The sequence below is a fragment of the Lepeophtheirus salmonis genome, chromosome 4 (assembly GCF_016086655.4).
Source record: "Lepeophtheirus salmonis chromosome 4, UVic_Lsal_1.4, whole genome shotgun sequence".
Taxonomy (NCBI): Eukaryota; Metazoa; Arthropoda; class Copepoda; order Siphonostomatoida; family Caligidae; genus Lepeophtheirus; species Lepeophtheirus salmonis.
Genome location: NC_052134.2, coordinates 44,584,263 through 44,598,179, shown reverse-complemented (window position 1 = coordinate 44,598,179; position 13,917 = coordinate 44,584,263). Strand labels below are relative to the sequence as shown.

General features: G+C 30.5%; 1 protein-coding gene across 1 annotated transcript; it reads left to right on the top strand.

Moving 5' to 3' along the window:
- The first annotated feature begins 308 nt into the window (after positions 1 to 308).
- On the top strand, positions 309 to 13,076 carry LOC121116620 (uncharacterized). Its single transcript, XM_040710882.2, has 4 exons — positions 309 to 829; positions 885 to 1,233; positions 1,983 to 2,501; positions 12,685 to 13,076. Exons 1-4 carry the CDS (start codon positions 372 to 374, stop codon positions 12,949 to 12,951), a joined length of 1,593 nt encoding a protein of 530 aa, XP_040566816.2. The 5' UTR covers positions 309 to 371; the 3' UTR covers positions 12,952 to 13,076.
- The last annotated feature ends 841 nt before the right edge of the window (positions 13,077 to 13,917 follow it).

Here is a 13,917-nt window from a genome sequence, read left to right as displayed (position 1 = left end):
ATATTTTCAAAGAAAAATCATCCTTGCCTACTTTAATGTTGACAAGCCATTTATAAAAACTATGTGCTGAACATTTATAAAAAGAATTCAAAGTTTGTATTTTGTTTAGAGGAATAAAAGTGATAATTTTCCTCTTAGATTAATGATCCTTAAACGATATAATACATATGTAAAGAGAATTGTTTCAGTGCCATTTCTACTTTCATTAATATTTGATGAACATACCATGAATTTAAAAGTAGGACTCTGTCGTCATTAGTTACCTCTTTTATGAATACATAATTTGAATCAATACATTGAGTAGTACTAAATTTGTTCTCGTTTACTACGGATTGACTTTCCGTGAATATATTTTTATATTTATCCTCAGTATGTCACAAAGTAGGACTTTTATGCTGAGAGAAAACAAAGCAAGTAAACTACGAGAAGAGATTATTCGTACTAAAATAAAAAATCAAACCCTACTTGGAATCCCAAGTCGACTTCCTCCACTTACTAACAACAATATAAATCATTTTAATAAGGACATCAACTCTGTTTCGAAAAGAAAAATACCTTTTAATCGAAGGTACCACAATGGATATCTCCGTAAGAGTGAAATGTTTCCACATTTACAGAATGGGAGTCTCAAAGCGGCATCTGACGAGTCTATTGAGAGATTGAATAGTGATGATAATTTATCGAATAGAACATTTGTTTTAGATGGGGATTCTACAGATGACGAAGAGCTGAATCCAGTTGACTTCAAGGAGAAATCTTTTCTTTTAGAAAGGAACGAAACAAAAAGGCCATCATCCAAAATCCCAATTAAAATCAACTCTAATATAAAGTAATAAAACAAAGCATCAAATTACACATTATTTAAATTCCAATCTGTTCCTTAGTGTTCCATCCCTCATAGCAAAAAAGGAATCCAAGGCGAGTTCCGTTCAATTGCCAAAAAACAATGCAATACAATCAGCTAATTCAGAATCTACAAAGTCAATTGTAATTTCTGGTATTAAGGAAATTGACGCAGTGACAATCAACTCTCATGGCTTTGGTATTCTTGGGCATACCCCTGGATACAAGACAACTATTTTACAAGAATATTTATCATCCTTACCAGACTTGATATTTATTCAAGATTCTATTTATATCGAGGATATGAAGGAAATATTAGACTCAATATGTCCGAACACCTATGATCATCAATTTAGTAATGATCCTTCTGAGATTAACAAGATTGACGATGTATGCATCTTTGCAAGTTTTGTGTTGCTTCTTATTTAGGACCGCGGTTTAGTCCAGTCCAAATTGTCGGTCCTAAAAGAAGGTCCAATTGATCCCTTTTCACGTCATTACAAGTGTTTTTTTTTTTTTAATTATTCTGGTATATAATTTAATAAATTATGTAACTATATAAAAATATAATAATATGTTCGTTTTAAATTGAAAACATGAATATTTTTTCTAACAAGATATGTGCAATTTTCTAAATGCAAAACTTATTTAACTTAATTTTACCATCGAAATTTTTAGAAAAAAATCCAAGGACTGACAGTTGAGGACCGGTAGGACCGAACTGGACTGGGCCGAACAAATGAGGACCCACACTACACTAATAATTGTTTTATGCCCATAAGATCGGCCCTCTTTGGGGCTATATTTTTGCCTACTACACTGAGACCTTTTCAATCAAAAACGGACTAAACTAAGCTTGAGACCTTCCAAGGAATTTTAATTTTTTTAAAAAGGGGATTTTGTGGTCGAAATTGGCTACTTTTAGGCCTTTTGTACCATCCTAAATATAATTATATGGGTCAAAATTGTACTTTTTATATTCATTAATATTTGGTTTATCTGTTAAAAGTATTGTGCAGATATTAATAATTAGATTAAATGTTTCCCTGTTTTATTAAAGGATTGTTCCTTTTCTTTGTGTTCAACAATTATTACTTCAGTCTTATGTTCCTATACTCATTTTTTTCTCTTAATTGCAGAAAGATGAAGATAAAAGTATAACTGGCGTTATTTGGAAAACCGATAAGTACTCAAAATCTTCACTTCTTCTCGGATCATCATCCCCTACTCACCCATTCAATTCTAAACTATCAATAGTCAAATTGGATTCAAAAGTTGAGAAGAAAAGTCAAGACTCTTTAGGTAATGACATGTACCCTTCCATGATTTGTGCTTCATGGCATGGACCCGATTATTCAACTCCACTACGAAGTCGGGTGCATACATTAAAGGAAGTTCTTAAATATTTGAATAAGTTAAGGCCCTTAAATTCCTGGTTCCCTATTCTCCTTGGAGGCGACTTCAATATGGATATAATGAAGAACTCCGAGGATCTAAATAAAGAATTTTTCTTTGTTTCCTATCGTCCAACCTCTGGAACTATGTTGAAGGACTTGAAAACTACGTTTGCTTTCAATTGGGATTATCTCCTTGCAACAGAGACTAGGGTCAAGCAATACCATCCAGATATTTTTTCAAATCCCTTTGTGTTCGTGAGAGTAAGTTCTAGAGTTCTTCCTTTATCATATAATTTATTTATATTTATTGTAAAAAGACTACTGAATGATTTGTAACGTATAAATATCTTTATATTAGGAACGAATATCGATAATGGGCTGCAGATATATATATATATATATAATATAATTAAAAATAAATTAGTTAAATACACTATTGCAGAGTGTCCCGCTAACAACAGAACCTCCAGCAATTTCAGAATTAAACAATTAATTCTGGAGTGCTTTTAATTAAAAAAAAGCCCAAAAGTGTACTTCTTCAGTAGTGAGGTTGTACTTTACGAAATCAAGACCTAATATATCTAAAAATTATCTGAGCACTCGATTTTAGATAATTTATTTTTGTGTATTAAAAATGACAGCAATTTTTAAATAAGAGTGGACCATTAAATTTTCTTTCTACAAAATACTAATTTCAGTCGGTTCATAAAATGTCCGACACCGACTCCAATATTTTACATATCACCGACTATGACTCTAACACACTATTTTATGGACTATTACTTGAGTTATTTGAGTGTGGAGACTATAAATGTAGATTTAATTTATAGGTATAGGGAGTTATTAGTATATAACTAGTTAATACTATTGCCGGGTATTCATAAAATATTTGGAATATAAAATGACAAAAAATGAAATGAATCAAAAGATTTATTACCTCATTTATTGTTAGTTCATTCCTATATTTCAAAACAAAATTTATAGGCTCGTCAACGAGAAACAACAATACACACAACCTCTCACTACAAAGCTAGACTTTTCACTGATGACATTGACTATTCATAAGACTAAGTATTGATCTACGTCACAAAATAGTTTATCCTTTGAAGTTGCTTGGGAATTGTGATTGAAGATAACTCCGTGATGTTCCAACATAAACTTATATACAAGGTTTGTTAAAAAATAACCCGTTATTTTCTATTTCCTAATTTAATATCATTTGATTCTTTAATTTATTATTATATTGGCAAATACGTTTGGATTGTTAGTTTTTTTTTTAAAGAATAAAAAGTGTAGACGTCTTTTAGTGTGCTTTACAAAGTTCTACTATTGTATGTTTTTTTAATTTTCGTAGGAATTGGTTTTTTTATTCACATTTTTTCCAATAATAGAAAATCGTGGAGTCAAAATAACTATTTTAGAATATCAAACAATCTTTTTAAAGTTTGTTAAAAATTTTCTCCTTCATTGATTTTTTCCTTGCACTTTTTTCAATAGTTTAAAATTGCAGGATTCAAATTTAGTGTTATGTATTAATTACTATTTTAAAAGAATAAATAATGTTTCAATGGTTTTTAACCCTCTGTTAGTGAACTGGGTAAAAAAGAAACCCCAAAATATAAAATGTATTTCAGTCAATGATAAACAATTGAAGGCTTATAATAATAACGTTTTTAAAATTTTTTTTTTTTTTTACTCTATCCATTTTTTCCCCGTGAATATAAATTAAAATTTATTTTAGTATTAGATATAGAAAAAAAAATTATTTTGAAATTACCTTGGAATAGGAGTTTAGAGTTTCAACAAGATAACTTTTTTAATTCTTATCGTATATATATATAAAATTTGTATTTTTGATCAAAGATTGTTTGCAATATTCATTACTTTATGTGAATTTTAGGGAATCATATTAGTATTTATCAATTTTGATGAAGTTGTGTTGATTATATTGAATAATAGCTGCAATATTATAGTGTTGTAGCCCCTCTTCTGTGCATCAGTCCTTAGAGAAAAGTCTTTTGAACAAAACAATTAATTATATACGTAAATATTCGATTAAAAATTACTAAATATCAAGCGGTCCATGAAAATCTGAACACTTTGAATTTTAAAATTCAACAAGATTTAATTTATTTATTAACAATAGAATTTCAAAAGAATTAATATTATAAATAGATGTGTGTCAGAGCCAGGGCTGCGGAATCGGAGTGGGTGCCATTTTGGGGGAAGTCGCAGTCGAAAAATTATTACCGACTTCGTCTACAATAAAGTATTACAATGTATGTTAACAAAACTTATTTATAATATAAAGGTAATATTGAGTATTCGTAAAGTTATTTTTCTAAATGGTTTTAAATTATAGGTATGAAGTACTATTAATTTATGAAACTTATTAAGTTAAATAATTTATAAGTTTATTTCACTAATTTCAAACGTGCTCTTTAGTCCATACAATCATAATTCCTAAACACTTCTGAAGTCTAAATGATTATATTGGGTAGAACATAACCACTAGCCGTTCTCATTCATTGAATAGTCAATGTCATCAGAGTGAAGTGTAACATTGCAGTGCGATGTTGTGTGTATTGCCGTTCCTCGGTTACGAGTACATACATTATTTTCTAAAACTTATGAATGTATTGGCAATAAAAAGATTTTGAACCATTTCATTTCTTGTTCATGTAGTTAAATATCGTATATTCCAAATATTTTATTTATGAATAGCACCATTATTTACTACATACAACTAATAACTACCCATAACTCTAAATTAAATATATATTTTAAGTATATAAACTAAAATGACTCAATAATACTTATATTGACAAACAAAATATAAAAAAATAATAATGTGTGTTAGAGTCGGAGTCGTTGAATGCAAGTGGGGCATTTTATATACCGAATCTGCAGCCCTAGTCAGAGCTCTCTTGATAATTAATGTAGCCGCCCTTAGAGATAATGATGGCTTCCAGGGGGCGGGAGATTGCTGGGACCCACTGTGGATGTAGTCCTCTTTTTTGGCGTTCCAGTACTGGCTGATAGTGGTTTTGAGGGCCTCAGTGTTTGGATGACGGACACTGCAGACCTTCCACTCGACATGCACCCATAAGGTGTTGTCGAGGAGGTTGGCATCAGGGCTATAGGGGGCCAAAAGTATCAAAAAAGAGTTAGAAATAATTATTCAAATTAGATTTGCAACACAGGAGATGGGTTTCTTTCATTTCTCGTGTCAAAACCAGCCTGTCCACCTTCACAAGGCTTTTTTCACTCAATTTTTTGATATCTCTCTGGACAGTTTGATGAAAACCCCCAAAATCTCTTGTATGGGCCCTCATTGACTTAAGAGAATTGGACTTGGGTATTTTCTTTAACTTATCCGGATCCAATTTGGCCTTTTTGACAGAGTCTTTCTTCATATAGAATGTTTTGGACTTGCTAATGGCGTAGATGGTGCTCTTGGAGACGCCCAACTGTTTAGAGTGCGTGCGGAAATTGGTCGATTAAGTTCAAGTGTCATTTTCTCGACTTGTACGTAAGCGAGAGAGCTCAGATTTGTTTTGTTTTGTAACTAATTGTTCATGCTTTAATATTTCGAAATATTAATTAATTTCGGTCCCATCCAGTTCAGTTTCGGTCCGGTCCAGGTCAGTCCTGCATATCAATCCTAAAACTTATATAATTTGGTCCTTGATGACTCAACTCAACTTCATTTATTTTTATTTAATCAGTTCAATACAGACATTCCGTTCCCAAGAATGGAATAGACTGGACCGAATAAGTAAGGACTGACACAATACTGATAATGCTCCAGTAATTGTAATACTATAACGTTTACTTATACTTAATCAGTGCAACTCCATCTAACCAATTAAAGGAACATTTAAAAAAAAGAGAAAAAGTATTTCTAAAGTTTAAAAAAAAAATTATTTCTTTTTTTTCAATGTTAGAAAATTGCCGAGTTGAAATAACTATTTTAGAAGACTAACCAATCTTTCATGAGTTTTTCAAGAATTTTCTACTTGATTGATTTTTTCTTTCCACTTTTTCTATTAGAGGAAAATTACAAAGTTAAATTTGATCAAAATAGCCATTTAAGTGGAATAAACAATGTTTCAAAAGTGTTTTCAGGAATTTTCCCAATAATTGATTACTTCTTTGCATTTTTGAATAGTAGAATATCGTTGAGTTAAAATTTAGTGTTTTGTAAAAATGACTAATTTAGAAAAAAACAAAACAATGTTTCAAAGATTTTTAAATAATTTTTCCTTAAATTCATTTTTTCTTTGTATTTTATTAATAATAGAATATCGCGGAGTTAAAATTTAGTATTTTGTATAAAAGGGCTATTTTAGTAGAATAAGCAATCTTTCCAAATTTAAAAGAAATTTCCCCATAATTCATTTTTTATTTCAATTTGTTTCAATAGTAAAAAATCCCAGAAAATACTTAAATTTTATTTAACCATTTATCTGTCAAAAAACAACAAACAATGGAAAATGACTACCAACCAGTGCCTCCGGCCCATAGGGACAATTTCCCCTCCCTACAACTTTGAAGAATTTTTTAGTAATATCAATAAAAAAAATCCTTCTTGTCAAAATAATTTTCACTTTCAAAATTTTCGAAATTGGGATCAATTTTTTATGATATATCTTTTATGAAAAAAGTTGTTCGTTCAAAATACTCTTCACATATTTAAAAAAAATAATTCTCTCAAATTCTGTATTTCTATAAAAATAGATTGTCAAAAAATCTCCCCACCCCCCAACCCTAGGAAGATACTTGTTACGACTCACAAAATTCATTCAAGTAACCCTGATCATGATATACTTTGATCCCTCACTTGCAAAATCATTCTGGCACCGGTGGTACCAACATAAGTAAACGATAAATTTTAGAATTGTGGAATGATAAGTTTTCTTAGACGGTTTCTTATTGATCAAAGAAGTACATGGATATATTATGTAAACTGTATGGATACACCGACAGACTCGTGGTTATTGAAGATGTATGTACATATTCCTAAAAATAAAAACAAACCAATCAATTGAATGAAACCTCAAATATAATTCCATACATCGTATCTCTAACTCTAGGAGCATGCAATATTATATATGATCATATAGACAAAGAAACACATCAGAGGTGATAAGTATAAATGAAAGAATTTTTTATTAGATTTAAATAAAAACATTATTATATGGTTAACCAAGAATGATTCAAAAAATTGAACTTAAACTCTTTACTTTTTATGATTATATTTTTAATTTCTTTTAAAAACCGTCGATCGTACAATTATTATTATACGATAATATAATCAAGAATCTATGAATATTTTGCACTCTGTAATATAACCTTTACGTTCTCTCTTTCGCAAGTATTTCTTGAAAGACTAAATTAATTATGACTTTAAAATAATTATAATATTTTATGATTTACACAAAAGATAATCATTTTAAGCAGAGGGTCAAACAGTGCCGTTGTCTTTATTTATTTTTTTCACTCCCTTGACATAGAAATACATACATTGGATTTGGGAGAATGAACAGAGTCAAGGAAATGCTATGGATCCTTCTGCTCTTGGCTTATAATAATTAACACTATAATTGCCGTAATTTTTTCATACCTTAAATAGTCAAGGAGTCAAAGATGACATTATGTAATTAAATTTCGAGATTTTTTTTTTGTGATATGTGATTTATTTTCCAAGATATTAATTTAAAAAACACCAATCATAGTACACGTTGTTACCTTTATTGTAACATAAACCTTTCATCCATAAAAAAACAGAAAAAAGGTCCTAAATCAGTTGGTAGTTGGACAAATAAGTCCCACATGTTATTTATCTCGAAAGTACTCCCAGACTATCATCGTCATGATATTTATCAACAATTCTTAAAATAAATTACATATATATATATACGTAAGCAGAAAACTGTCCTAGAGAAAAGTGGAAAATTACCCGTCTTTTGTTCAAACTTCATTAATAATAATAACACATTATAAATTAGCTCAATATTATTTATAACAATATATAATATACATAATTTAAGCATATTTGTTTGTTCCCTCCCTCAAAGAAGTACTTTCAAGCGTGAGTAATATTATTGCATTATAGGAGGAGGAGGGGGAATATGGACTCTAAAAATCGGTTGAATACTCTACGCCTACCCTCGGATTGACCAGTGTCCCGGAGGGAGTTTGGGATTGTTAAAACCACCGCCAATTCATCCACTACATTCAAGGAACTCTTCTAACACCACAAACTAGATCCAAGCCCTTGGGTTGTGCAGGGTACTTGAGGGTACCCCTGGATCCTAAAAAATCGCAGGCGAAGCATCCAATACATACAAGGATCCCCTCTAATATCAAAAAATAGTTTAAGCCAAACACAAGAGTAGTGGGATATTTAGTTTTTAGCAATCCCACACTACTACTGAAGGTATTCAAACATATTTTAATAGCCCTTAGGCTATTTATTCCTTGCCCTCCTTACTAATCGTCTCGATCCATTTCTTATAAGATTGGATTTAATTTCAAAAAATGCAAGGAAATTGTATTGCAATAATATTACTCACACTTGAAGGTACTCCCTTTATTAAGCGAATTTAAAATGTCTTATTTTTCATCATGAAGTTTGAACAAAAAACGGGTAATTTTCTCAAAAGACAGTTTTTCTAATACCAAATATATACATATCTTTCATAATATTAAAATCTTACATAGTGTTGTATTCGATACTGTATCATAAATAGAGTTGACATTTTGATAAGTAAAAAAAGAACACGAGGAGAAAAAGAGAGCGAGACCTAAACTACAACTGAATTAGGACCTTTGTTAATATCATTTGTCGGTTGTATGATTTTGTTGGGATACAATGAATTACTATTGTAAAGAGGAGAACCTTTTACATTTAAAATGACATTAGTGCAGGGAAAATATAATAATTATATTTAAATTCATGTATATTTATTTTATTATGCATTTTTAAAACAATTTACACCACAGTAGGCAATAATACTGACTTCAGAGGGAAAAGCCACCACAACAACGCCCAATAAAAAAATTAACTAAAAAGAAGAAAGAGCACAAACAACAACTATTTTTCCTTTCCGAATTTTTTAACATAGTTTTTTCATTACATACATGTCATCTCTAATGATAATATTGCTAAGTAATATTTTATTAAAAGTGTTAGAATAAATAATTATTACTTTATAGGTAATTGTACTTGTATATAATTGTCAACAACTTTTGATAGAAATAATAAGATGACCAGTATATATACGATGAAGGATTAACAAGAAATTGTAAACCTGTCCTTTTGGAAACATAACATAATTATGTTATAACCAAGGGCCGGCAAATAGTTTCAATTAATTACTGTTTAGAGAATAGAAAAGGAAAAACGGTTGTTGCGTCTACTCTTTTTTCTTTTCCAAATATTTGTTGTGGTAACATCTTCCTCTAATAAATAATCTATAGTTTATCACCTGTCTTAGTGCAGCGTTGATTGTTTATAAAAATATGCAAGTTTTTCCATAAGTTACAAGAATTAAATCAAGAATTCAGGATATTGAAAATTGTAACTATTTTTATACTAAATCTTCTTTATAGCAAGGTTAATGAAAATACAAGGTTAGACATTCATATAATTGGGTTTGCTAGAATTTTCAATTTGATGTATCGTACCGACTGCTGGGCAAGAGAGGGAGATTTGAACGTCATAGGGAATAGAGAGATTAACAAATACAAATTCACAAAAGGCCAAAATTAAGAACTGGGACTACTTTGCGGGCCAAGAGAGAAAAGTTTGGTATCATTGAAGTATGATATTATATCTTATTTACATTTTACAATATACATATTATTAATAATTATTATTACGATAATAATACCAATTCGCCATTCCGAAAAAGTAAAATGTATTCGCACAATGAAACTTTCGGTTGTGCAGTTCCCATTTCCTGAATTTCTCAATTCCTGACACTAATTTTAAAAAGAAAATTGAAAGAAGATGGAATCATACCTGGAGAAGGATTTGAGCAAGCTCCAAGGAAAACAAAATGAATTAAGATAATGGAATATATTTGGAGATATTAGACAAATCATCCCATGCCTACGACGTGAAAGATCCTCAATGGGATTGAATGTCGTTTAATAAAATGAAGATCTTGTCAAATACTAGAATCAAGAATGTAGATTGCTTCTTTTTTTATACGATGGAAAATGTAAACAAAACACGCAACGACTTATCCACTATGACGTCACTACTAAAAGCGTGTTGGAAGTCAAACATCAGTCGTAAACACGTTATGCTATAACCTTGTATTTCTATTACCCTTGCTTAATAGTTATATTTGAAACATTTCTATAGCAGAAACATGTTATATTATATCCTCCAAATTCATAACATAATAAACAGCTGATTTTTAAATATAACTTTAATCAATAGTACCCTATGTCTTGCTCCCGCCCTCTCCTCCTGCTCAACCGTATGTTCAGCCCATAATATAATCTATTACATTGCTGATGTATCAAAAAGATAAATTATGAAATGGCCATGAGGTATCAAATGAGACAAAGGAATCGACAGCTGAGAGCAAAATACATTGGGTATGAGTAAAAAAATGTGTAGAAAAAATTGTCATCAAATATGAGAGTTTAGTTCCGGGTACATTGTATAACTTTGCCCGCACGTCATACTTTCTTTTCCATCTCAAAATCGGAGACCACGTAAGCTGAAAGTTGATATTCAATAATCGCAACCTTTTAACAATAAGGAAATTGCTGGAGGAGAAAGTGAGTTTGTCTCCTATGAATAATTCGGGAGGGATAAAGCCGAGAGATAAGAATAAGTCTTAGGCCTTTACATAATGAGATGTAATCTCCTTCAGCCTCATACCACAGTAAACTTATACATTGTACCCATTGCTCCGATTATAACTAAGGAAAAATTGACTTTAAATGCAATGATGGCAATTAAGACACTACCACAACCATTTTACTTTTATGGTATATCTTTATTACATTAAAATAATTTGCTAAATTCAGAGAGAGTAATCCATCTTGTTGGTGCGTCACACCTTGACGTAAGAATAAGACAGGTGGATTGATTAATCCCATTCTTAGTGCTTACATATTATGTACACGAAAAAAAGAAAAGCAATAGGGGACGAGTTGCTCTACTATAAAAATAGTATACATTTTTTGTGTGAGGATATGGATACTTGTGTATGTAGTAATATAAGGACATTTTGTTATTGTATAACTACCAAACAAGGGAGAAATGAACCTATACATGACATCATAAACATTGCATCAGAAAAGATTTATTAACAATAGTGTTGAAATAGCCCATAATGTTGAACTTAAAATCAGTCTTGTCCCATGTTTTGTTCCTATGATAAGTCCCAATTTTTATAGCGTAGGACTCTGGAACTGATCCAGGGCACTTTGCCAAAAACCTTGTTGCCCAACAGACATTTTTCCAATTAAAAAAATATACTTTTTCATAATTATAATGAGAGACAACCTCGGTATAGAGGAGTGTCGATGATGACTTGATCAGGTACATAAAAACTCCAAATACATAGGATCTGAACCATTGATTAATTCAGATTGTCTATTGAATCCCCAGCACTGATTAATTTATTCACTCATTCTCTTCTTTTAATATTTTGTCTCTTTCTAATCAATTTATTTAATTATTGGACGGTTGACAAGATTTTTATTCAATTAGTTTACTTATTACTTATTATTCTAGCATGAATAATCATAAGATACATTTTTTCCCGGCAAAGTGTCTGTTCGGCAAAATTGCATTTGGAAATGTTGCTTTTGGAAATTGTCATGAGTTTTATTACAATGGTTCTAATAGTGGGTTGATGCCAACTGTGGAAGCAAAATCATAATGAAAATACTTAATTAATAACCTTTAATGATTGCAATTCGTAGTAAATAATATTTTATTATTTTTTTCGATGAAGTGTCCATTCGGCAAAGTGATCATTCTCCAATGTGTCCGTTAGGGAAGATGGTCATTAAGTAAAGTTTTCGTTCGGCAAAGTAGTTGTTTTGCCAAAAAATATTTTTGGGCAAATTGACCGTGCAGGCTCTAAAAGGTACAATTTCAAAACTATTATAGAAAAGTATTTCAGTTTACCAACTGAATTAGTTTAGTAAATTTTAATTAGCCCTAAGGGCAAACAATTCAAGTGCTTAGAAGATTTAAGTACTTATATCTGTACAAAATGCTGTTAAGATTGATTGACGATGACACAACTAATTGATATTGATGCCATTTAGCAAATATTATTTTATTATTACGTCCAATTCCTACGCGTCCTTAAAATTTAGGACTCCACCAGATGGGACATCAAAATTTGTGACTCAGACAACATCCCTAATTATCATTTTTTCATATATATATATTCATTTACAGATCCGTGGCAAGAATCGTGTCAAATTATGGGCCATCATTCGTATACAGCGATTCTTTCGATCTTATTTAAAAAGAAAAAAGTGTAATCCCGAGACAGTGCCGAAAAGTCCCATCCCCATATCCTCTAACGAATCGACTCAAGAATTCACTAGACGGACTTCATATCACAGTGAAGAAGAGTCAAGAGACTATCGACGAAAACGTTTTAGTGAACTTAAGTCAATTCATCAAAGAAGAAAGGAAAGGGAGGTTGAGAATCCATTTTGAAATTTGCATATTATGACGCCATTCATTTGTATAATTCATAGATAAGAAAAAATATAAGAGTGTGAGAGAGATTTCCATAATGAAGCAACAGTTTATTATTTAAAAAAAAAAAAAAAAAAAAAAAACCCATCATAAACCAAGTAGAGAAAAGACGAAAACTTAATCAATATTTGTCTAAATATAGTTGATTAATAAAAAGTTAACTTACCAACTTAATTCCTCTAGCTGACATTGAAATTATTATGGAATTTAATACACTTTACACTACTGTTGTTTATTACAGCAGACTGAAGATGCTAATGTACAACTTCCTTCCTATCAGTGGCGTCTGTAAGTATACATATATATTTTTGGAGGGGTACTTTGTTTGTAAATGCTATTTTTTTTTTTCAAAAATCCATAGCTATTCACAAAAAATTGAACTTTTTGGAAAAAAAAATCCAAAGCTGTTGACAAAAAAATTGAAAAATTAAATTTTTTGAAAAATTTAGGGGGGGGGGGGTAGAGATCCATCCCCTTTGGACGCCCTTGCTATGCCAAACAGCCAATCAGAATCCCTTTGTCCCCTCTATGGATTTATTTCTCTAAGAGCACAAGGGTGCTTACTAACTTTTTTTATAAAGAGGGTAGGCTTTTTGATAAATCTTTCACAATTTTTAAATTTTTTTTTGTTTTTTATATGTGCCAAATCTGACAATTGAAATTTTAGATAAGTGACAAATGACAAAATTTGACAAAGAACGATGTATTGTAGAAAAGACTAATTTTGAACTTCTTTTAAAAAAAGTTTTGACACTTCAATTTATTTTTAGAAAAGGCAATTTTTTTTATTACACTGGGAAAAAATTAGAGTGTCAAAATTTCCACCAATGAAATTGACTCAAAAATTTAATTTATCTTTAAGCGCAAAATCCAAAACAGTTATCAGTTTTTCTCTGGGTTGTCAGGTTTTAGAAATATTTGAAA

Excerpts from the sequence above, each read along its gene's own strand:
- LOC121116620 (XM_040710882.2), top strand. The coding sequence starts at position 372 with ATGTCACAAAGTAGGACTTTTATGCTGAGAGAAAACAAAGCAAGTAAA. Across the intron at positions 1,234-1,982 it reads AGATTAACAAGATTGACGAT|AAAGATGAAGATAAAAGTAT; the intron begins GTATGCATCTTT and ends TCTTAATTGCAG. Across the intron at positions 2,502-12,684 it reads ATCCCTTTGTGTTCGTGAGA|ATCCGTGGCAAGAATCGTGT; the intron begins GTAAGTTCTAGA and ends ATTCATTTACAG.